Raw genomic sequence first — 23,075 nt, 5'->3', positions numbered from 1 at the left:
ATTTTCAGTTCATAATACAAGGACAAAAACGAATCGTGATCATTTTATTTATTCTGCCAGCAAATTACAAATGTTATGTAAATGATAACGCTGTTACTTTTACTCTTACTTTTTTTCGAATACAAAGGGTTCACATTACCCAAAGAAGTAACAATACCTCGTCTGTTTCCAAAGGAAATCATATTTCAACTTTTAATTCTTCTTTATGAATAAATAAGGTATCAAACAATTATTTTGCGAGTGAAAAATTTCTGATAACGCAGAGGAGGTAATGCTTTTTTTTTAAATGTTCAAACAAATCCTTCGCGAAATTAGTGAAATTTCAACGTCGCGAACGAGTAATCATTAGAAAACTACGCACCTGAGTTGTGTAAATGCTCGCTATTGGAGTTCAAGGGTGAATCGTGCCTGGAGGGTGGCGCAGGACTGCCTCGGCTTGCTGGAAGATCGTAAAGGTACACATCGCCGCATTTCTGTGGTGTCACGACCTGCGCAAAAAAAGAAGATCGTTAGCTTTTAGTATGGAAGGATATACTTGACGACAGATGAACAAACAAGTGGACAGCAAGAACGAAATTTAATAAAAGATCTGACCACCGTGACGCCACGCACATACCACATCGAATCGTGTGTATTGATACGATTAAAAAAGAACAAACGCCAATTAATTATTGGAGAATTATAGAAGAATTATCCATATATAAATACAACTGTTTGTAATTTTTTTTACACATTTCTTTTTTTATAATTCATTGGAAACTGATAGTAACGTAGAATATGTACAGTTTAACGATGCAAAAATTTGTTAAGCATTTCTTACAGAGCTACTATTACAAACTTTCGCAAATTTGGTTATAAATCTCTCTCGATATTCGAAATTGAATTATGACTTTAGAAAGTGCAATATATTCTCATTATTACTACGTTTTGCTGACTATTACGAAAACTTTGTGCACCGATTCGTTCAGGCGCCATTAAACATTTCCAGATAATTAATCAATGAACTGTATAGAATACAATGGTCATATCGTATCGAAAGTTTCTATTTGCCATATATATATTTATTGCCAGAACAATTAATAAAAATTGCACATTTTTCTTCGTTACGTCTGATCGTTTAACGACTATACGTGTGTATTAAATATATAAGCACACGGTCACTGGTGTATTAATATGAAATACATTATTATAATTATTGGTAGCATAGTTAATCAATTTCTTCTAAAGAGCGTGAAATTATATATATTAAAAAAAAAAAATACTATAAATATATAAGACAAATATCCTCTTTATACATACTTCCAAAAATGAATGACTGTAAATCTGTGATTAACTTCATAACAATGTTACTATTTGATTTCGAAGAAGTAAAACGTACTTTGGTATGTTTTGTATCTAGTACGTGCAACGAAGTTCCGACACCTCGTTCTCTGACGAAGGTGAAGGAATAATCTGATCGGGGAGAAAGAAATATAACAAGTTCTGTCCACTGTGACATCATGCACACATCACATCGATCTGCTTAACAATTACAAATTATTATTTTATAGTACCGTTATTTAAAATTTATACTTTTTCTAATAAAATTCACCGTTTTACGAATCAATGATTACTGTCACTCAAATATTTTATTTAAAAAAAACACCAAATGTAAATTACTGCAGGTAGTAGGATGTAAAAAATTGGATTTGAAAAGGTACAGATGTTTATTTAAAAGTAATTACCAATTCATTAAAGTTATCACGTAATTCATAATTACATAATTAATATATGCAGTATATATGTATGAGAACTGTGCAAATATCGACAAGAAAGCATAAATACATTGATCTTCCGAAGAATCTAGCTACCCCCAACGCTTTCAGTGACCAACAGCTGCTACAGCTGAAACCATTACATACGTATGTATAGGATAAATTAATTATAACGATGAATTTAATTACATAAATTAAGCTAGGATATATAAATAGGATATACACAATTTTCATATATACATACTATTAATTATATAAATATGAATTACTTAATATTTACTGACTTTAATGAAATGGTAATTAAATAAATATTTGTACTTTTTTTAAATAAAATGTTTCATTTCTTACTACTTACTTTAGATGTGGTGTTCTTTTTTAATAAAATATTTAAGTAGAAGTAATCATTGCTTTTGCAAAAGAGTGAATTTGATTTGAAAAGCGGTAAATGTGATTTGCAATAGAATGAATTTGATTTGCAGAAGGATGAATTTCATTCGCAAAAGGGCGAATATGCTTTATAAAGGGACGAATTTAATTTGCAAAAGGATGAATTTAAAGTGCCATACTGTAACAACTTTAATAGTTCCACGTACTGTTACAACGCGGAATAAGGACGTTAACTGAAGAAACGAATTTTTCCACATTTTAACCAATTTAATGCCATTCCGCACTTGTGAGAATTACGAAAAAAATTCAAAACTAAATACGAGGACGTAATTTATTATTCATCTGAAAATTTCGTTCGACGTCGTTCCAAGAGGACCCTAAAATTATTCTAGAGAAAATTGTCCTGGTCGACGGAGGCTGACTACAGCGGATAGCGGAAGATCGTCCGAGAAAATTGTCTTCGTGCAAAATTCAAATCGAAATCTGTCGCGAGGATAAGCCTCGGATTATTTCCCGCAATTTAGTTAGCAATGAATTTATTAAGGCGTGCGCCAATCAGCCGTTGCTCGTTTTCTACGAATTCTTTGAAGTGTTCTACGATGGTGCGCCTTCAACTTTTTCTCTGTGATGGAAGCTTAATTGCGATACCTTGTTAATTGAGTTCTCTAGTAGACCAGAAGCCTGGCGAGAGCTTCGATGCTCTTCGAGGAACAAGGAGCACTCACGTTTTACAAAGCTTTCGCGAGGTGTCGTGGAAATTAGGTGGAAAAAAAGAGAAGTCGTTTGAAGTAGCAGTTTCGTATTGATGGAGACGATGCTTGTGTCAGAAAACGACAGTTGAATAGATAATTGATATTCTTCACTTTTTCTAAAGTATTTTTTCTCGTCTGGTAGACGACAGTAATAGTTTCTCTTTGCAATAGTTTCTATTTTAACAATAGTTTTGGGCTAACACATTGGCGACAGATGCATAAACGCGTTATTTAAGTTCTTCACTTACTATTAAATGCTTACTATTACAGTAACTTTTTTCTGTATAACTATTAAATGTTTATGTCTACCAGTATTCACATAACACGTAGAAGAATAATTCTGTGCAAATTTAATTTACGGACAATTGGAATTTTTTGAAAACAGCTGAATATTCTCATCAAATTTTTATGTTTCGCATTGTCTACCTTATGAGTGGAATTAATTTCGTAATTAAATTTACTCAGACCACCTTTTAAATTTTTCATTCATTTTGACACTGAATTTTATAATATATAGTTTTGTTAATTAACATGTAAATGGAAGAGAAATTAAATAATAATATTTCTGCCATTTACAGCTATACAGAACTAATTTTTAGACATTAATTGAAATATCCATAATGTTCATTTCTTCGCACAGAATCGTCCCACTTTAATTATTATAAGAATTTAGTAGATCAACGTATTTGTGTCTGCGTCATCACGAGGTCAAATAACGTTCGATTGTCTTTCATAAGATGTAACACAATTGATGCAACAGCGATCGTAGAGAGGAAACGTCTCGTTCTTCTCTTCGCTCTTGTACTATTTCTAGTTAATAGATATATTTGACATATGCATCATTACATTATTAATTCCCCACTAAAATTTGCCTGACAAATTTCGAACAAAGCGCACTCACAAAATCCATAAAACAGGCGCGCGAATAAAACGAATTCGCATCCCCATGATCCGGCATTCACGGGGCTTGTTTCGCTCGAACAATGAGCACGAACGAATAATAGGGCACGTCATTCGATCCAATTATTCCAGCCAGCAGTTTTAATCAGGAATTAAAATCATACTGTCAAAGCACACGAACGCGACGAGCTGGGAATTAGCGATACTCCGAATGCTCGATCCAATTGTCCGACGAGGAAACCAGCCGGCCGTCCTCGTCGAGGCTACGAGCGTTCGATCAGTCGGAAAGGAGGGCAAGACGGAGTCTGTTGCAGGAGGAGGCTTAATATCCTGCCAGAAGTATCCGCGGGAATGTGGGTCACTCCTTGTCGTCGCGTTCGCGTTCCAACCCCGCGGAATAACGGCCTGCCACACCCCTTTCGACGGAACGCGTCCCAAGGGGTGGACCACTACGATCGAGCCACGACCGCAAATCATTTCGACTCCGTTTCGTTCATCGATCATGCCGTGGCGATACGATTCTTGATATAGACTGAAAAAACCCTTCTATAACGTGGCGCTCTTATAGCAGCCTTTTCTATAACGCGGTACTTTCATAACGCCGTTTCCGTTCGACAACATTCCATCAGCTTAATTGGCTTAAGAAGATTCTTTATAGCAGGAATGGCGAACCTTTTTGAAAAATTCATATAACGCGGGACGAATCAAATTTGTTTATATTTTACTTACTTCTGAGTTTCTTATAGCGCGTAGGCCATATAATTAATCATGTGGTTATAGGATGGTTAACTGCACATACGATGTACACTGGTTTTCGAATGTATGCAAGTATATGTGGATTTGTGAAATAAGAGCGTCGTGAAAGTGATTCGTTGTTCTGTTTCTTTTCTGTTGTGATTTTTGTTGTCGCTGGTTTTCGCGAGAATAAAGTGATCGATGCTTGGCCATTTAAGCCTCGCGACTTGATAAGGTACCGCGATCGTTTTGATAAAATTGCAATTTTCATTGATTTGAAATCGATATCTTATTTTGTACGAAGACATGTATGGACGTTTTGATGTTTTAGTAACAATGGCGTTATAATACAATGGTTTTATAATAAATAAATTAAGAAATGTCTAATTGAAAGAAATTTTAAAGTTAGATAAAAGTTTGAAATTTCTTTTAATTGGTTTCAGTCATATACTTTTTTAAGCACAGGATTACTCAATTATTTTTAAAAGTCGAACTGCTGAAGTGTTCTCGACTCAACGATTCCGTTAAGTGGCAGCTGGGAAGTGGTTGTTTTCATTAAATAACGCAGCAAATACTCGGGAAGCTCGAAATGAATATGAAATGAACGTTAACGAAAATTTAATTCCGTCTTCCACGTGATAAAATCGAACCTCTTCGCGACTTGATATTCAATTATCCATTACATTAAACCTTTTAATGAAAATTATTTAAATTTGATGCGCGCTATAATCATTTTCTCACGGTTACTTTATATTCCTAGTTTTTTAATTAAAACTTTGTTATTTTAGGAACCATATTAAATTGATAGGAATATAAAATTTAAATTTAGAAAATTAAAGTCACAATAATTTATATAATCTTGTAGATGGAGTTCTATACTTGTTCATATTTTTCTAATTATTTATCAATTCTAATTTGTCACCTGAAAAGTACCAAGGAATATTAAAATAAAAGCACATATATTATATTTACGGTATCTTGCGTCCTCTTGAATGTTAATTGTTTAACTACATATTTCCAAAACACCAAGAATAAATAAAACAAGACGAAGCGTGTTAAGATTTATTTACATAAGTATTACTATTATTAGTTTCTCATAAATATTTCACGCATGACAGCCCCTCTGAAATTAATTGTACAGCACTGTGGAATTTTCCTCAAAACAATGCCCGAAATTATCTCAGAATAGTTACCAACACCCTCAATTACCACAATAATCGCAGCTAAACAAGACGCAAATGCACAATTGAAGCCACCCTCTGCTCCGAGCCGCCCCTTCGCGTTGCATCCTCCCGGATATCGATCTTCCCCCACGAACGCACCCCGTCACCTAATTCCACGTCGTAAATTAGCCCCTCGCAGAGTTCCGCCTCTGGACGCAGCCGAAAATCACGGGTAATCGCGTTTCGTTCGCTTTGTTCGCACGCACCCCCTTGGAAAGCTGCGTTCCACTTTCGTCTCGAGATTCACGGTTAAACCGGTCGTAATCAGATTGGTCGAGGCTCTGAGTCACGCTGTTTCAAGCTGAGACATGATCGAATTCGGAATCGACCTCGAGTTGTACGATTGTCCCATGCACAACTCGATCCTGCCTATTTTGGTACCCATGCACACCCAACTCTGTCCATTTTAGTACCCTATGCGAAAAACATGTATCCGAGGCCCATTATTTTTGAAATTATGTTACATTAATATATCATCTTGCAGCTTTCTCTCTCTTCTTCTCTACTTTATAAGAATGATACAACTGGATTTTGTAAACGGATAAACTTGGTTCGGTTCATTGTACTTTCATGAAAAAACTATCTTGAAACTTTTATAAGAAAAATAAAATGAATTCAGCAACGTTCACCTTTCACCTTCTCGACCCAGCTTAAATATACTCCAGTACATAACTACACGAATAGTCTTAGAAAAATCCGTTAGTCTCTGTTTTACAATAATTCACATTCAGTGAAACATGAATTACTTAAGTCTTGATATCAATACTAATGCAATTTCAATTTTTCAAAATAAATGGATTTTTATGAGAAAAGTGTAAACGCTGTTTTCCACTATTACGGAGAATGAATTCATCCCTCGGGCACGGATTTATTCGAACACCCGGCCCGTACCAACTCGCATCGTCCATCCTACATTCAATTTTCTCGAAACAGCCGCACAGTCGACCGACAACAACGCGAACCGTGTAATTTCGCCTTACACCTGGGCAATCCTGTCCTGCTATATGTATATATACACGAGCCATCCAGTAATCCACGCTATTTCCATCCCCAATCAACTCGGACGAACCCATTCCAACGAACGTGTACCCCGGATATTTATTCGTCTTCAGTGGCACCCAACGGCACCTAGTAGCGCGCGTGACACGTAACGGTGGGCCGCGTTGGGGTCGTAAAACCTGGTTGGGGTAGGACCACGTCTCCCGGGCGTTCCTCGTCATTTATCGAGGCAGGATCAACGACATCGTCGGATTAGCAACTCCCCGGTGGCGGTCTTGGGAGCCTTTCCAGCCTCCATTGTGCAGCGGCGCTGTCGACGAGCGAGAGGAACCGGGGGGAGACTCCGAGTGCCACTTTATCCATTTGCATGTTCAATTTCGTTCTTTGACGCGAGGCAGAACGGCCATTGTTCCCTCGCACGACGAGGACACAAGCGTCGCGTGCACGCGGATCGGAAGCGGCCTGTTTTCGCCGATTGTTCGAGGAGATCCTCCGAGGAGCGAGCGGAGAGACCACGGAGAGAGAGGGTGTGCAAATTTCACTATCCTGCGTGGCTCTCGAAAGGACGTGGAAAGGGTTACGCGAGCGATTTCCTCTGGAACCACTTCGATTTTAGATATCGGATTCATTGAACGTTCATTGGTAATGGACGCTACTAAAATTCTATTCGCGAGGATGATCGAATGATATATTTGTCCATGTGTAAATTTCTGTGTGCGATTAGTGGATAAGTTTTTGAAGTATATGGTGTTAAAAATAATTCATAACTATTTTTAATAATTTTGTGGAGGGAAAGGTAGTTCCACAGTAATATGTTCGTTTATTTTCTTTATATTTTCTTTTAAAATCTATTTGTGATATTGTTTTGAATTTTTGCTCAAAATGTCTTTGGTATAATTTAGAAATTACGAGAGAGCCGCGCTACACTATTTCTTTTTCTATCATTCAATCTTTAAGCAAGTAAACTCCTTCTTTGAAGACTACTTCCCATACTTTTGAATATAATTGAAAATACTTAACTTTATGCTGGATATACTGGTTGTTTAAAGAATTTTGATTAAGAAGTTCAAAACAGCGTTGGTTATTAGTAACTCGCTATTCGCCGGGGGCAAAACTTTCTATAAATTAATAAACACATTGCTGGCTGTTTACCACCCAAGTGAAAGTGCATAGCAAATGGAGACGAAACGGTGAAGAATTTATCGCAGTCGCAATTTCATTCTAATTGAATACCTTAATAGAGAACTTCTTGCCCTGGTTACGAAGTTCCATCGGGAATTTCAAAGTAGGCGCCGCGTTATGCGTTAAGGTCAGACCCAACATGCCGTACGAAGTACCTTCATTAAATCCAATTTCCATTAGTACGCTAATCTTTCATTTTCGCCGTGTATAAATAAGTAACCTTTCGACCTGATTTCTTAAATATTTCGTTATTATACGTTGATGACAAAATATTCCAATCATTTCTTAAAAAATAGATGCTTTTCCACTTTAACCCCTAATAATGATAGCTACAATCGATATCACACAGCAATGGATTAAATTTTTATATTCGTCTACGTATCATTTCACGTATTTGTCAATTCTTTCTATATTGAATGTGAATTTTTTATGTATTCATAAATACATAAAATTATACATAGACGATTATAAAAGTTTAGTCCATTGTTTTATGATATTGCCTGTAATATTATAAGATAATCAAACTATAATAAAGAAGATGATAAAATAAATAAGAGTATATAAAATTATATTACTATTTTATTATCATCTTTATTAGAATTTTACACATTTTATTGGGTAGATATCATGGGTAGTAACTAAGTATTCTTTAAATAACTCGTTAATTAAACTGAACTAAGCTAAATTTTATACCGCAAATAAGTCCAAGTAATTTCCAACCGCCATCTGAACAATAAAAAAATTCTTAATATCCACAGACCCGATCGACATTATCTTAAACGCCATCCACTACTTTCCACAGTAATTAATACAAAGAGCAACTTTCATAATTATCACGGCTCGCTTTTCACATCTTCCTACTCGTCTATTTGCGTCCTCGATGGTAAAACGGTACCGATGTCACCGTTCAGTTCGCCGTCCGGTAATTAACAACGAGCCAGCCTTTAATCATACGATTTTTCCGCGGCGCTAAACTCGCTCGACACGATTTCGCAATCGCCGCGGCGCAAACAGCGCAAATCGAACGAAACGCCGCAGACGAGGCCCGGCTTCTCCCTCGGAGCTATCGCGACGAGCTGATATCTCTTCGAGAAACTCGTTTCCCCGACGATTCGAGCTCCAGTTCATCCCTGGAACAAGCGAGTGCTGTTTCATCGAGCGGACGCGGCAAGTGGAAAAAGTTTCTCTCTGTTTCTCGTATTTCGGCTGCTCGCATGTTCGTATCCCTCTAACAGGGAATCGTTTCGTAGCTACGCTCGTTGATTTTTCTGAAACCTGTGTACGACGCGGCCCTCGAAAAAAATATTCGACGCACAGGGGCGCGTAATTGCAGAAGGAGATTGGATGTGTTCGAAAGAGTTCGCAGACTCCTTTCACGCGGGCAAAGAGAGGTCACCCTGGGGTTTTAGTCGGTAGAAGTTCGATTTAGCCCGGAGACTCTTCAATCTTCGGGTATCAATGAGGATTTGTCCACGTGACAAAAGAAAAGGGTGCGAAATCTTTTGCGCGACTGCGAAACTATTGTGCGGATTAGAAGGGTGAAAGACGATGTTTGTTCGAGACAACGAAAGTATTTATTTGTTTTATTTACTGAATTCCTTAAAAAGTTTTTTAAATTTATGTTTACTTTTTTGATATAGCACAATGTTCATGTCATTAATGACATAGAAGTGGACTTCAAAGTCCCGATGGGTTTCAAAACGTTGAAAGTAATACAGTACCATGAGAAAACTGACAAGACTTGTAAGTTCCGTCAGTAAATAAAGAGTTGACCAGCTAACTGAGTTCGATGTGTATACATATCGATCTAAAGCTCTATTGCGATGCGGTTGAAGAATGTACACGTTGTGGAAAATAAAAAATTACTATTCGATATGAAAATTCGATGTTTCATCAACATGCAACATAGATATTTAATATTATGTTTCTTCTATATTAACAGTTGTTCGGTTCCATTTGGAACAAAAATCTATTTAACCCAAGTTTATGCTACGATTACTTGTTATTAGCTATTTTTGAAAATGAAAATACAAAAAATTGGGAACTTGTAACTGTTTGTAACAATGGTTTGGAAACTTCTCTGTTAAAGATGAAAAAATACTAACAGAATCTAGCTATTAGGTTTAAAAAGTTCAACCCGCTTGTCTTTTAAAATATAAATGGCAACAAATGCAAGAATTGGGAAAAGTATTCACGAGATAAGTTCTATACAAAATGATTGTTTTACGAATCTAGTGTCAGTCGTTATTGACCAATAAAAATTAATTTAAAAAGGTCATATTTAACCTCATTTTAGTTAGTCAAGTTAAGAAAAAAAATAATTGAAATTTTTGAATCACGCGCTAAGAATCCGTGACTAAAGCATTGCTTTTATCCGAAAGGAATCGATTTTCAAAGACTAACCGCAACCGGAGCACGAACGTTTCCGGAGGAGGAGAAGGAGGAAGAGCTCGAGAAGATGCGACTGTTTGGCATTCACAGAGACTGATAACGAACAGAAAGACGATTCAAGCGAATGGCAACGATCGGGTACGATGGAAGTTCTCCGTTTGGCGTTTCTCTCTTCCTAAGAAGATAATACTTTCGCGATCCGTTTTATAGAATACTTGGATAGGTTCGAACCGGATTACGCGCGATAAAACCGAGGCCAAGAGAAGGATGGCGGACGGAGATGGAAGCGAACTGGAAAAGGCTGCGCGGATTTCGTTTGCTTTGCTATCACGAGGACGTGATACGCCTTTCACAAATAACGAAAAATAGTCTACTTTTCAACCATCGAGGAATCCTGAAACTGATTATGCGAGTACGCGATTTTAAGGAGCGTTTCTTTGAAAGAAACAAATAAAAAGGAGAAACAGTCGATCCTATTCGTGTTCATCTTCCTCGATCGTTGAAAAATACACTATTTTTCGTTACTTGTGAAAGGTGTATCACAAAACAAACAAAATGCTAAATCCAGCACTAATTAAATCTCCTCTGCAATACATTTAATTGTGTACAAAGTTAATCCTCCAGCGGCTTACTTACTCTATACAATTGCGTGGATTATTACTAATACTTATTACAAATACTTATACTTATTATTGAATCTATCTTACTTTGTTTCGTAACACCAAAATTTTGAAACATGCAGCATTGCCCAGGACTGGAGGGTTAATGAGATATCTCTATAATTCCACCCCAGACAGAAATTCGGTACGCGATACCACTCGATGCTAAATCCAAAAAGCCTGCTTGAAACGCGGCGTACGGTCCAGCAGATCGCGAACCGCAAACAATTAACCCGAGCCAGGTCCAAAACGTGGCGTAGCAAACCAAACTTCCGTGCTAACCCCGTGTCCGCGTCCCGTTCTCCAAAAATCAGCGGGCACACGGGTCTAACAGGTTGAACGTCGACACCCAACCGAGCGTGCACACACGTCCAATCATACGCCACGGCTGGCCAACAGTCCTCTACACGTAAAAGGGACAGAGGGTGACGCGGGTGTCCGAAAGACGGAAACGGGCGCGTCGTCGACCCCCGTTTTCGTGAATTAAAGCAGCACGCGATTTCGCTATCGCGTTCTTTCATGAATCGAATAGTACTATGATAGTGGCCGCGTAGTAGTACGGTGGTTTCCAAGTGGGAAGGGGGGGATATGAGGTGGGTGGTCGGTTGGCCTGGGTGCGGGGGTGGTAGAGCGGCTGGGGTGCGTCGGTCGATACCAGCGTCGCGGCGCTAACTGTGAAAGGCGTATTTATCCTGTGCACGCAGGAGAGAGACGCAGAGCGAGAGGAGGAAAGAGGGAAAAACGAGGGTGGTTCGAGGGAGAGGGTAAATGGAATGGTAGAGGAGAAATGAAGAGGGCGAGAGAAAGAGGGCGGCAGAGTGGCGAGGTGAGGGTGGAGAGCGAGATAGGGGTAAGAGAAACAGAGGAGATAGAAAGACGGTCTCCATGGAAACGCGAAAGGAGCCTCTCTGGTTTCCTGCACGAGCAGGACCTTCGTCTCCCGAGTGATAAGGATTTTTCTATTCCGCCCGATTTCAACCTCTTATGGTAAAATGACGAGTCTAGCTCGTCATTGGTTTCTCACGTCGCACCGTGCAATGACGGGCGGGCTACACGTGAGACTAAAGTTGCCCTTGAATATGGATATAATTAATTATGCACAACCCCTACAGATCCGATTTTATTTGTTATTTCCCGTAATTTGATGCATAATTAATAATGTCACGTGTTTCGAATCGAAAATCAAACAGATCGAGTATTATGCTAGTTTTTATAAGAAATATGCATAAAGCTAGAGCGTTGTTGTAGTCACAACTTTAATATTCTAAATTAGATATTGAAGATCTAAGTCAGTGTACTGGCAATATTACTTGTGTAAATATCACATACTGTACACGTTAAAACAACCAGCTACAAATCGCAGTTAAATTTTGTTAATCAGTCGTATGTTTCACAATGAATTGCAATTCTACTCAAATAAAAAAGCATAATTTTAATAATAATAATAATCAGTATGAAACATGTTTCTTTCAAAAATAGAAATTATATGACTGCATCGCGCACAATTTTGCATGATTAAATTACACCGCAAGGAGTTAAGGGTTCGACGGTCGAATTTGACGCTAGTATTGTTTGGAGCCTGAGTGGCACTCGCCTCTCTGTTACCTGGAGATACGCTGAAGAGCGGCGGCTCTTTCTTGATTGTTCAAACGTAATTTGGGGGAAAGTCCGGATATACACTGAGTTGAGAGATCGAGGAGATGTATACAGTATACAGAAAATATATATATAACGATTAATAATAATTGTTACTGGCATACATCTGTATCTTCCAATACGACACTTTCCAATCAGGTTTTACATTTCATTTCCACGGTATCGATACGATACTTCTTGCGACAGCTGCAAATTTCATTTAGCTGCGTATTGGAGTAGCAGGAAATAAATTTGTCCACTTTCGTATGATTTTAATTAATTGAAAATGAATAACCTAACAACAACGGGTATTAATAATGATTTTATAAGAAACTATCTTTAAAGTAATGTATGATATCGAATTGTTTTAGCAGAATCGCACGAAATATCCAACCACACTTGACTATTACGTTGTTCGAGGCCTAAACGGCAGGAGAATCGCTTAGAAACTTCTCGTGCGACGTTTAAAATTTCAGAACTTCCGGAGGATTTCGTTCGCGGTAAGAGGACACTTTTCACTGGTTGCTCGGTTCGCTAATTTGGCCCTCGTAAAATGTAAATCAGACAAGATCCTACACGAACGACGACAGAAGAATTACAACGCCTCTCGAGCGCTAATTCCTATCTTAAAACTTGTCTTGTATGGTAGCTTTTTTAAGAGAAAGGACATCGAAGAGTCATGGAGAACGAACAAAAAGTTAAGTAAGTTAAAGTTGAGAAATTAAAAATAGCTCCTTTAAATAGTAGATTGTCGTAGATAAAAATTCAAGAAGCAAATAGGATATTATTATAATGTCGGATGATTCAAACGAAACGTGTTATTATACCATTGAATCGATATTTTTCATAATTTAAGGATATAATAAAGAAAACGTACGATGATGTTTAAAATGTAAAGAAATGTCTCCTACATTTTACAACAAAATGTTTATGACATTTAGTACCAACACAAGTAAACTTCGAATAAAACAATGTAAATAGTAGTGAGTTGTTGGCGATAAAACTGAAAACTAATTCGAAGCGTGAAGGGTTAATAATCCCATCGGCATATTAGAAAGTATACTCTCGTCCCCTAAAATCCCATAGCGTAAATCCCACCGAAAGCTTCCACCCCTCCAAGCAATTCCTTGGTTCATTATCGCGTCCATCGCCTCCACGTTCCGCGAAACATTTTCCATCCCCGTCCGCGGTTTAATCATTTTCCCGGCCGATCGATAAGGAAGGATGCTCTCGAGCTCATCATAAACAGGGAACGCCATATTTTCACGGTGCGCGGTAATTATCCTGCACTCGGCGGCCATGAATGCGACGGCAAAAATCCCAGTCCATAACCGCCCCTGTTCATCTTGTTCAATCTCTATCTCGAACGAGAATCTCGATCGCTCGTATCTACAGGGTGGACAATGTGTAACCGGTTGATTCCAACTTTTCCCGACCGCCATTTTGGTCCCGCCCAGCCACTGGTCGGTTACTAAAATTCTAAGCGAGTTGTTGAATTTGATTGCGATGTTTTCATGTAGTTAAACGAGTTTGGCAAATATCTGTGTGTCAAGGGAGTTTGGTAAATATTTGAATAAATGCCAAGTTTATTTCGTAGGAGAAAATTGTAAAACAGTTATGTGTGGAATTTTATTCATCTTAGACAAACGCTAGCGAGAATTTTCCGTTATTAATTTATACAAAAATGCGTTCAGTGCATTTGTTCTGTTTCAAAGGCCTGGCAACAGGCTAATGAATGATCAATTCTTCTGCTATCGCCAATCTTGCAACATTGAATTAACGTCGGATGTGACTATTACAGTTTTCCTGTTTTTAATTAGGAAAACATTAATCATTGCAAGCTTTGCGAAGCATGTGAAGGAAGTAAGGTAGAACAACAACAGAATTATGGCGTCACAAATCGTGCACGTACAGTGTAGTTTCAATGGAATGAAATTTTAATGAATTCTCGACTAATTATATATAATTATATCTGATCTACCGCTGAACGTATATTTTAACACCAAAAATGAGTAAAAATTTCTGTTTTATGAGTTGGATGCAGATTAATGGAATATTACTACACGTGAAATGTTTTTCCATGCAACTTTATGCCCAATTATTTATTATACTTTCATCTTAAATTAATAATTACATTCGTGACACAATAAAATTGTTTAATAAAGTTGAATAGATGATCATTTTTAATGGTAGATAGAAGCATCATTTTGCTTTAATTATTCTCGATGATTTTCAAGTAACAATAAAAGTCTGAGTAAGTGATCAACGATTACATTTATTACAATTAACCTTTTGTACTCCAAATTGTTCTTCAATTTTGTTGCCCACAATTTTCTACTATTTGAAATTTATTTCAAAGGAAGGTTTCTCGACTGCTTCTTACGAACAATTTTATTTAAATATAGTATATAATTATATTAAATGAATTTATTTATTTATTTATTACTTTTTCGACAGTTTTTTATAACTTCGTAATATTCCTTAACGACAAACACTAAGTTACTTTCCCTTAACGCTATTTCTAAAATCCCAAAGCTTCCATCGTTAAGTAGAAATGAATGCCCTGAGAATAGAAGCTTATGGTCAACGACATCTACATTATTCTCGGCAGATTGGATTTAAAGCCACTTTCAAAACAAAAATTGCTATCGTTCTATTAATTGGATGATTTTCGTGTTATAAAATCTTAGTGATTTCAAATATATTATTCACAACTTGCTTCGAAAGGAAAAGATAATGTAGGAATGTAAATACTGAAATAGCTAGTTCGATTTTTGCCAAAAATGGACTTGGAAGACTTTCAAAATAAACGGTTTACATTAAACAAGATAAGTAGAGTTTTGCAATTTTTGCATTAAGAGCAATATGTTGTTAACTAATCATTTTCTGATTTTTGGTAATAATTACCTTAGTAATACCATAGTTTACATTTTATCATTATATCTCTATATATTATCATTTATTAAACGCTGTCTCTCATGTAACTATTTTACTTTTAAACCTAATTAACACGAAACTAACAAAATGCTAGCAAAATTCTACCATATTCTCGTATCCTTCCGATCAATTTGTCACGTGTGCTCTTTTCAACAACCCTCGAAGCTAAGTCATTGATGCGACAGCGGTACACAGCTAAAAAATGGCGAAAAAAATTCGAATCGCTCAATTACGTACACATCGTCCACCCAGTACTTGACGGTACGCGAGTTCCGGAGGACACACCTGTGCTTGTAGTCCATGATCTTCAACGGTTATCCACCGGGCGATTAATTATTACTTTTCCAGCCGGTGAGCAATTTATGCGGCTCGTCGAGTCGATCCTTCGACGCGAAAAGAACGCGGCGATCGCGATGGATTCGAGTGGAAGCGCGCCGATAAGAGCACCGACCGCCGCCCCGAGATAACAGAATCCGATTCCCCATGTAAATTGCCTCGCTCGATAATAAGATCTCCAACGGAGGGCAACAACGCCCACCTCTCCTCCTTCCGCTTCTCCAAACGGATAATATCGTTTATTATCACTTTAATAAGCCGGCGAACCTATTTCGTTAAGCCAGGTTCGATGTTCTCCAACGAGCATCGCGAAACGAAGTGGCTGCGGTTTTCTCTTCGCGAAGGAAGCGGTCTCTTACTAAATTTTTGTAAAAATTTCAATCCATACACTTATAGTCAGAGTGTAGGACGCGCTCAATATGTGTAAAGAAATAGTTTGCGAGGAAAAACAAAAATATCAATCTTTTTGTCTTTTAAAGAAATATTCAAGATACCAATAAATACCAATCCTATACTAGCAATTTAATATTTAATGAACGAGGCTGTAGACACAAATGTATGTATTAACATTACGAGAAATTAAAAAAATTGCTTTTTAACACTTAGCCAACCGCTGTGACGGATCAAATTTTACGCTGTCCATCAGACATTTTTCCCAATTAACACGGACTAGTATTCACTACTTGGAAAATAAAGAACATCTAAAAATGATTTAAGTGAACAATCACGTATTGTTTGTGCAAACTATGAAATTAAAAACATTCTGCAAAAAAAAAACTATAGATATTGAAAATTAATAACATAAAAAATAACTAAAGATAAATAACACGACTCAAATATGAACAACACTGAGTCAAGAATGATTAATAACAACAAAATAAAATAATTATAGCGACAGCCACGTGCTGTTAAAACAAAAAATTGGGAGATTTCGCTCAACCAGCGACAGTCATTAAAGTGTGGAGATCTTCCCATTCGGTTGACTAAATGTTGATAGAAAAAATAGGAAAAAATTGTTCGATAGAATATTTATTCGTCTCTCAAATTTCTTCCCGAGAAGGCAATGCGCTCTTTTTGAATGGAGCTGTAGCTGACAGAACTCTTACGCAAGTACTGTACAACGGCGTCACGTTTCTTAACTACTTCACGGATTATCGCCTGTTCGTCGCTCACGATGAAACGTGTGCAGGATTTATTATACCGATGGGAACTCTGCGCGGCTCCGACAGTTTTCCTTTCTCAGCCGGAAAACAGGGGACATCGATCTCGAATCGTCACGTGTCGGTGTGCAATCGCTACGGAGGAGCCAGGAAATTAGAATCCAGAGAAAGCTGGGCTGGAAAAAATCTGTGACCAATGCAGTTCCCCTGCTCTAGTCGTCAACGGTATACATTGTGACAGAAAGATTTTTGTAAATGTTGCTTAACATTAAGAAATATCTGTATTTTAATCCCTTTTGTTAGTATTTAAATATAAATGGTCAGAACTACATTTTAAAATTAAACATATGTTCGTAGTATATTCCCATATAACGTTACATTAAACACAGTATATTCCTTCATTTTTTACCATTTTTGAAAATAATGGACTTTCCCTGTACCCTGTTCGAATTTGATGCAACTACGTGACAGATATTGAAGGAAGCATTGACGCAAACCATTTTTTGCGTGCTCGGATGACAAAGTGTGAGTAAAACTAATTCGATGCATTCTTTCACGACCAAAATTCAAATAAAATCGGAAAATGTAATAAGTCCACATATGCAATTAAAAGAGTAAAAATTTGTATATATAAAAGTAATAATTATTAAAATCCGCATTCCTTTTTCCATATTAATGCATTGACTTCCATTGTGCAGAACCCTTTCGTTCCGTTGCTTCCTGCTATCAAATAACCAAATTTATTACGATTAGCTCCAAAGTGAAAGTGACTGTTCCAGATCGGAGAATCTGTCTTGGTCAATTTTCACTGGAAAACGATCGTTTAAGGGGCAGCGTCCTCTGCTTAGCTCGATTCCTTGACTTAATCGAGAATTCGTCACGATCGATCGTTACCACGAAAGGGAAAGTCCTCTGTTTCTCATAAAAACGATGAACCGTTCGCGTTTAATCTGGTCGGGACGCTTTTAACGCGGCAAATGACGTAACGGCTCGAGATAGTTCAATACGCGATCGGCGCGCGTTCGACGAACCTAACTTCCAGCCGATCCTACGCGTTTCCGGAGAACGAAGTCACCTACGCGCGAAAGTCTTTGAATTCTCTCGAGCAAGCGTTAAAGACTGTGTCAAGAAACGGAAAATCGTTTTTACAACCTGCTGAAGGATCTCATTTCATTTTTACAACAGATTCTGAATAATTTTTAGGATAATCTAACGATGCAAAGAGTTAACACGTTGACGTAAATCCCATTTATAGACGCGCGATACTTAAAATTGTGAAGCAAATGACAGCTAATAGATGCCCGGCAATTTATAGCAAAAATTTGCTAGAAAAGAATAATAATTTTATTCTGAAAGTTTAAAACGTTTATTACGTTCGAAATCTTCGAGTATTGACTAATCAAAATTTGCTTCTGTCGTCCATAATCGAATTCGGAGTGAGCGTCAATGTGTTAATGTAGAATATCCAAAATAAATATATACGTATAGATCAAAAGATTCTTAGAAAGAAATTTTAGTGATTATGATAATTATTTGTAGTTTATCAAAATATTTAAATAAAAAATAGTGAACTCGTATACTCGTAGAAAAAAATTGAAAACTTTCTTTTTTGTCGTTATAAGTCATAAGGGACTTTGAACTCATTTTGACTACAAAATCATAAACAATTAAGCCACCTCAAGTCACGTATATGCAGAAAGAGCAATATATTATACACAATCCAATCTGAAAGAAAAGAAGATGGACGCAAGTTAGTTCAGTTCTTAATCTTCTATTCACTAACTTATAAACCCTGCCAGTTTTCTCATAATACTGTATTAACTTAAATACTCTGATACATGTAATTAATGGCCTTGGTGATGATTTATAATGAAAGTTGTGCTACAAACTATTCACTTGCACCTACATTGAATATTTAGAAAAGTTATCAAAAATACAAGAAACTTTTAGCAGAATTCAGTAAATAAAGCGTTATTAGTGCCGAATGATTTCATAATTTTTTTACACCAGCGTTTCCTCTCCGAGCAGGCTCGGAAGCCGGGTGGCGAACTGTACTTTCTAAATTACAGGAAGAACACGGAATAAGGAGCAACGTCGATCGAATTGGCAACCCCCGTTCCTCCCTCGGCTAGCGTCTCGCAGCCACCAAGCTAATTCATTCCGATCTATCCACTGCGTCGAACATCGTGCTACTATCGAGCGAGTAGATAATCCCACGCGAACAAGTTTCGCAGTTCATTGATACTGCTCCGTTAAAGACCTCGGCCCACGCTCGTGCTCGCGTCCCTCTTTCTCCATCGTCGTTCCTCCTTCATCCCTGTTACGCGCACGAGTTCACCTCTCGATCTGCATCTCCTTTCTCGCAGCCATTCTTACCTCCCGTCTCGTCTCCGCGGATTTTCCTCGCCCTATTCCTTTTTCCATGCCATTTTCAGCCGGTGCAACGGCAGTTTGCACGGCCAGTGACGGTTTTAGGATCGGGTCACCCCGCCCGAAGAAACATCTCGCGAGCGACTTCCTTCGTCGAGCTTCGAGTATTGCACCGTGCTCCGTGTGCATGGTCACCAATATAGGGTGACCAAAAAGGGCATCGATAATGGCTATGGGGTTTTCGAATTACAAAGTTGTACGAGGAATTTTAGTTGCAATGGATGCCTTTACCGGAGAGCAACATACTTTTTACGCACGAGCGTTACCAGTTACGAGACATCAGCTTATCACCTAGTTTTGATGTTATTCAAACATGAATTTGAATGTTTGAAACTACTCAGGTTCTACAGCGAAAATGCATAATCAGTCGGAGAGGATTCAATATTATCTCTACGAAAACGAAGTCAGACGACTAATGTTAAGAGATCGCCTTTAAATAACATATTGACGAAAGACTTACACCTCAATTAAAGGCAAATATCGAGGCGTAAGTAAGGTCGATCTTGAAGGGAAATGTGTGGAGGCGTTATCAATAATCTTCGTTCTTGATTTGAAAAATGCATATACATAATCTACTAAACATCATTTAGATAATATTGTTTTTGACTTCTAAATTTCCATCATCTGTACGTTACTTTTTAATAAATAAATAATCGTAGAAATTTTAGGTTCTTTATTTGTATGAAAATCGTAGTAGTAGTAATATCCTTTTTGGTTACCCTGTATAATAAATTTTACATGTTAGAATATATCAAGTTGTAACATATGAAATGTTTGATTTTTAAGATTAATGAATCCTTTGCGGGTTTTTTTCTTTGAGGAAGTGACTAAAATGTTTGAAAAAAGCGAAATTAGCCCCTTTCGATCGACCAATAACGGTAGTTTTTCCTGCGTGATTGAGAAGTTTGTGTATTTTTGTTTCTTTGGAAAGTATGCTTCTAGTTTTATAAATTTAACATTATTCCTTTTCAAGTCGGATTCGACGATTATCGTTTTCAAACACTGGTCGGCAAATTAATAAGAGCGAACGCATCTATTGCGATACGTAGACAAAAATTACAGAGCCGAAAAAGTTAGATCACAGTTTCCCAAACCGTATTCCGCAAACGATCACTAAGTGTTCCACGAAAAATTCTGAGAGCGACATAGAGATCAACAAAAGACTGTTTTATTATTTAAAAACTGAAAAACATTTCTTTTATAGGTATAACAAAAAAATTGAAATAACCGAAGACTCAAATTTACTTTAGTGTTCGTAAAGAATTTTCAAACTTAAAAAGTGGTGCGCAATGAGAAAAGTTTGGGTAACACTGAATTAGAGACGAAGGAAAGAGGAATCTCGTCGCGACAGAAACCGTCAAATGTGTCGTCTGGAACACACTGGCACTTCCGGCGATCGGTTGTCGGGCTCCCCTTTTTCTTCGTTTCCCCTGTCAGAACCCGAGAGCATCGGGGAGAAAAGCCGGAGTTTTTCCGATGAATTCCTCCCTTTCCCTACCAGTGGATGCTTTCGAGAGGCGGGACGGAGTAATTACGCGGCAAGACGGAGGGTTTCGAGGGTGGATGCTCCGACGTGCCGCGTATCTCCTACGCTTAGAAACTGGATGTCGCTACGGAAGATCGACCGGGGAAAATGCTCCGCTGGAACGAACTGTGTGAAGAGCACGTGGGTGTTTTAGAAATTTTTCAAACATCCAAGCTTCATTCCGCGCGAGAAGATTCCGCGTTACGAACAAAAGATGCGACGCAGAACCATTTTCATGTTCTTCCTCATTTATGAACAGAGCGAATTTCGTGCGATTCTCTTTTGTACATTGGGTGTAATCAATTTTATAACGAGACGACGTACCGCAATTTTTAATCCGTTGTAAGAATAATAAATGAGGATCCTCTAAGTGCATTGCGAACGAAATATAATATTCTCGTGATTTTGTTCTGAAATGACTCATTGAAATATCTGTATGCGAACTCTCGCAAGAGAATTTCATTGAAGGTTCATTCCTTCAAAAGAGTTTCATGAAAATTTCCACTAAAAGTAACGAATGTTTCCTATCATATTATAAATTTGATTATTACTAATCGAAAGAACACGAAATTCCCTACAAAATCATAACGTTGAGCTTTCATGAAATTGCTGGAAATATATATTTATTACATGTTTAATATATATTGTTATTATTATATTATTAACTTCATACAATGCATACGAAAACAACACGACTCGCAATGACTTGCAATTCAGCACCACAAAAATTATTTCCAAAAGCGATACCACCATTACACCTTCCGCGAAAAAAGTAAATAAACAGAATCATTCCACTTTAAATTTTCTATCTCAAACGCTCTTACCATTCTCAATTAAAACACAAGCGTTCCCAGAAAAGAGAAAACGCGATAACGTTTAACCAGGGGAAAGTACCGCATTGAATTAGCCACCCAAACGGAGTAGCGTCCTTAACAAGGATTAAAGCCAAAGCGTCATCAGCGATAACATCAACGGTTTCCGTTTTCGTTTAACGCTCCCCATTAGCAATTTATTCCGGCGCCGTTTACACGCGGCAACGAGAATAGCGTTGTTAACCGGTGGTTTTGCGCGACCTCGCGCACCCTCAGCCCTTAGAAACCCTCCGCGTCGATGGGAACCTGGCGAACGCAGCCAGCGTCAATGGTCGCCGCGTCGCACAGTGTGCCGGATGGCCAATCTAGGTGGAAAAAGATTAATAATAACTTCTGTACTAGGAGCGCTATCTCATTTGAAATTCGTATCAAACCAATTTCTGGCTCGCTGAATCTAGATCTGGAGTCATATGCGCCGTGCAGATTAAGAGAGTGGAATTAGAGAGGATGGGAAGACGTAAAATAATCGAGGGCAATGAAAATCTCGCGAAACAAACCAAGTTTCGATTTATCGACAATATTTCAAGACGGACATTGATGCGTTGTGTATTTAGTAGTTTGTTAAATACTGACCCCACCTGGAGCAGTTTTTCAACTATCGGTGTACAATCAGCAATTATTTAACAGAAGTAACTCCTTGTTTTTGTTTGCCAGTGTTTTGAAATTTTTTGAAAAAAATGAGAAATCCTTTATTTAATTTTCTTTTTTATTTTCTTCACTTGACGGGACAATACCTCGTGAGACATTCAGCAGCTCCAATACTTCCGAAGTTAATCTAGCGGGGGCTTTATTTGGCCTCCGATCGATATTTATTTATAAATTTCGCGTAATTCACAACATGGTAAGTTGTTAATTATACTCATCTACAGTTCCGTTCGTAGAACTCCTACTTTTATGGATGTGCAGATCACGAAATCTCCGACAACCTCTATTTCTTGCCTCCTTCTTTTGATAGGGTTCCAATGGCACAAGAAAATTTCCAATTACCCGTGTACTGTGGACTAACATTTTATGCACAGTGACGGGCATGTAGTGCCATGGATATAGAGTTTTCAACATTAATTTTATGGCCCGAAAAAAGTGCAGTTAACAATACATGAAATCTTTTGATCAAGCCTTTGTAAACTCCAAAAATGTTTAAATTCACTCTATCGAACCATTTTTTGGACATTACTCTAAAACGATTCTCTCTTTGTGC

At 37.7% G+C, this 23,075-nt stretch overlaps 2 protein-coding genes across 2 annotated transcripts in view; one reads left to right on the top strand and one right to left on the bottom strand.

Annotated features, from left to right (window-relative positions):
• The window catches only part of P130cas (Serine_rich_CAS and FAT-like_CAS_C domain-containing protein p130CAS), a 131,611-nt gene that overhangs the window by 13,383 nt on the left and 95,153 nt on the right, over nt 1–23,075 (bottom strand). The window contains exon 4 of the mRNA XM_076894546.1: nt 362–488. Within this exon, the coding sequence (XP_076750661.1) occupies nt 362–488 (127 nt within the window). The remainder of the gene's footprint in view (nt 1–361; nt 489–23,075) is intronic.
• Axed (BTB/POZ domain-containing protein axundead) overlaps nt 1–23,075 on the top strand; it is a 155,735-nt gene that overhangs the window by 43,547 nt on the left and 89,113 nt on the right. The gene's annotated exons all lie outside the window — the stretch shown is intronic.

The sequence above is a fragment of the Xylocopa sonorina genome, chromosome 4 (assembly GCF_050948175.1).
Source record: "Xylocopa sonorina isolate GNS202 chromosome 4, iyXylSono1_principal, whole genome shotgun sequence".
Classification (NCBI taxonomy): Eukaryota; Metazoa; Arthropoda; class Insecta; order Hymenoptera; family Apidae; genus Xylocopa; species Xylocopa sonorina.
This window is presented reverse-complemented; position numbering and strand designations above follow the sequence as displayed.